Source organism: Buceros rhinoceros, unplaced genomic scaffold (genome assembly GCF_000710305.1).
Source record: "Buceros rhinoceros silvestris isolate BGI_N320 unplaced genomic scaffold, ASM71030v1 scaffold21163, whole genome shotgun sequence".
Classification (NCBI taxonomy): Eukaryota; Metazoa; Chordata; class Aves; order Bucerotiformes; family Bucerotidae; genus Buceros; species Buceros rhinoceros.
Window position 1 is genome coordinate 28551 of NW_010403308.1, and position 2805 is coordinate 31355.

Here is a 2805-nt window from a genome sequence, read left to right on the forward strand (position 1 = left end):
TCTGTCATGTCTGTCTGCAGCTCCGCAAAACCTTATACAAGAAACCTGCAGATGGTAAGAGCTCCGACACCCCGCCAGCTGAGGCAGCGAGCAGGCTGGCGCTGAAAAGCACGGCACGTCTCCTCTGCCGCCTCGAGCCTTCCCCTCAAGTGGGCTGAGGCAGGGCTTTCTTGAGCAGATTACCGTCAGGGTTCAACCATGAGCAGCAACATCACGTCCCACGGCACTGATGGCGAGGACATCTCCCCCATCCCAGGAGAACAGTGCCCAGTCTGGTTTGGTGGGATGAGGACCTCAGCCAATGCCGCAGTCATGCACCGTGGGGCCAGCAGACGTGGGCGCCTGGATTGCTTTTCCCACTGCTCTGCAGGAGCGCGCTGCAAGGTTTGCAGCACCCACTCGCAAAGCCCACTGAAGATTAGTGTGGCCTTCAAGTAACCCTCTGCCACGGCCAAGGGCCGTTAGCCCCAAGACAGGGAAACGAGTGGCACCGAAGATCAGCAGCTTGCCCAAGGCAGGCAGGCAGACAGTGGCAGAGCCACGCTGAGCCTCATTCACAAACCCTGCCAAAGCCCAAAGGCAACGACAGAAATTCTCCTATCAATAATTCTATACGCTTCCACAGAGCAGAAGGGGAACAGCTTCAGCCCTGCTACTCCAGCATCTCCCTCCTGGTCCTGGCTCCTCACCGGTGCCCAGCACGGGGACTTACCTTTGCGGATCTCCTCCCGGATCTGCGACTCCATCTCCTCCATCTGGAGCAGGGTTTTCTGCCAGTAGCGCTCCGCTCTGCGGCTCTTTGTGCAAAACACAAAGAGAGCTGGAAGAGAGGAAGGGAACAAGCCTTTTGGGCTGGGGCTCAGGAGCAGCTGCAGCTGGGATCAGAGCGGTCCTCTGCTGACACGGGTGCAGAAAGCTAAACTCACTGCTGGCTTAACACCTACAACAAGACTGGTATCTGATCAGGAAGCTGTCGATTATCTCTAAATAAGTAAAACGAGCTGGAATTTAATGATCATGCTGTAACTGACATCTTCAGTTTAGGTCTAGGCTGTCTATATTCCGCTTAACTGTGCACACATGTATCCCAGCGGATTAATGAATACAGATTTTAAGATGTTTATCACCTGTATGACAGTGCTCATGTCTGATAGTCCTCCCATGCCTCCAGAAATATGTGTCTAATGATGGGTGGTGCACTTAATAAATAGCATGCATTGTAACCTTTATTAAAGATAAATTAAACCCCAGTCAGAAACACCCCATTTGCTGTGAACCAGCAGGTTTCTTGCTGCGCAGCCAGCCTGGGCTGGCGATGAGCAGACACCCTGGCCAGAGGACTCAGGTGCGTTGCACAGCTCCAGTGAGGGCAGCGAGCAGCTGTGTCTGCTCCTCAGGACACTTGCTGTGCTCTCACACTCGTTGCCAGGCGCCCGTGACGGGCTGTTACTGGTGGCAGGACCTTGGGCTGTGGATCTCTGGGATGGTCTGGGACAGTCATGCCTGTGAAAGCCCTGTTCAAGTCACTAAGAGTCCATGACCAGTTTCTCTTTTTTTTTCTTTATTTTGTATTATAGCAGCTACTAAGTCTTTGGTCTGGAAATACCACAGGCTCAAGAACAGAGCTGAACTACAGACTCAGTGAGCAAATGCAGCAGGCTGCAGCTTTGATCCTGGGTACTGGCTTGGTCCTGTACATAGAAGAGCAGCTACCTGCTGCACCCAGACCAGTTGCAGATACTGCACAACTGCAGCGCTCAGAGGTTTCCTAACGCGTGTGTGAGTCATCTGCACCCCTCCAGACGCAATGAGAAAAACCTCAGCACAGCCTGGAAACTCATCGTCCTGTTCCCTTACCTACGACAGAGAGGACCAGCAGGATGCTGCAGATGACAATGGAGACGATGATCGCAGTCTCTCCTCCCCCGAGGTGCAGCATCACAATTGTGTAGTTGAACTTTCCTACTTGGATCTAGAGAGGGAGAAGGAGGGAGGAAAAGCAGGAGCTCAGCACCATGTTGCCCGGCAGCTCCGAGGTTGCACAAGGAGGGTCCATGGGGCAGCGCTCAGAGGGCTTTTGCCCAAGGGCGTAGTGACCACACTGGCTTTGCGGGGAGGCCAGGTTGTGCCTTTCACTGCTGGACCTCGGGACTTTGTGCGTCCCCAGAGCCCAATTTCCTTCCTGCACGCTCTGGTGGGAAGCTGTGGCCATCTCACAGCAGGCTGCAGTGCCCGCTGCAGTGCCCACCCCAGGGCCACCACAGGGCTTTGGTGGCAGAGCCACAGGCTCCAGCTCACGGCACGGCCCCACCGTACCCACCCCAGAGCACGAGACAACCCCTTCTGGGAGCGCCCACCGTACCGCACAGTACTGCCTGCACTGCTTTTCCTAGAAAGCCACTTCCACCAACCATCAGCTCTGTTACGGCTCTGAACTGCCTTTGCACCCCAGCCCCGCTCTCCTGTCTCCTCCAAAAGCAGAACTGCTGCCACTCAGGAGAAGGAGGGTAAAGAAACCTTAAAGTCTTTGAAACACAAATGAAGGAAGGGAATAAAAATAAATAATGATGAGAGCAGAGACGAGTAATGACCTCGCGGCTAACGCAGTGGACTGGGTGTCAGGAGGTGCTGGCTCTGCTCCCAACCCGGAGTTCTTGTGACACCAAGCACAAACCCCTTGAGCTCAGTCCTGCGGTCTCCTGACCAGCAGAAGCGAAGAGGCCAGCACACATCACAGGCGCGCTGGCAATGTAGTGGGTGCTCTTTACACACAGCTCTCTGGGCCCTGGGATGAAAGGGTTCAGC

At 54.8% G+C, this 2805-nt stretch overlaps 1 protein-coding gene across 1 annotated transcript in view; it reads right to left on the bottom strand.

The window, feature by feature from the left end:
• The window catches only part of LOC104490665 (plexin-D1-like), a 29209-nt gene extending 27192 nt beyond the window's left edge, over positions 1–2017 (bottom strand). The window contains 3 exon segments of the mRNA XM_010132981.1: positions 4–31; positions 713–820; positions 1858–2017. Of these exon segments, the coding sequence (XP_010131283.1) occupies positions 4–31; positions 713–820; positions 1858–2017 (296 nt within the window).
• Positions 2018–2805: the final 788 nt, after the last annotated feature.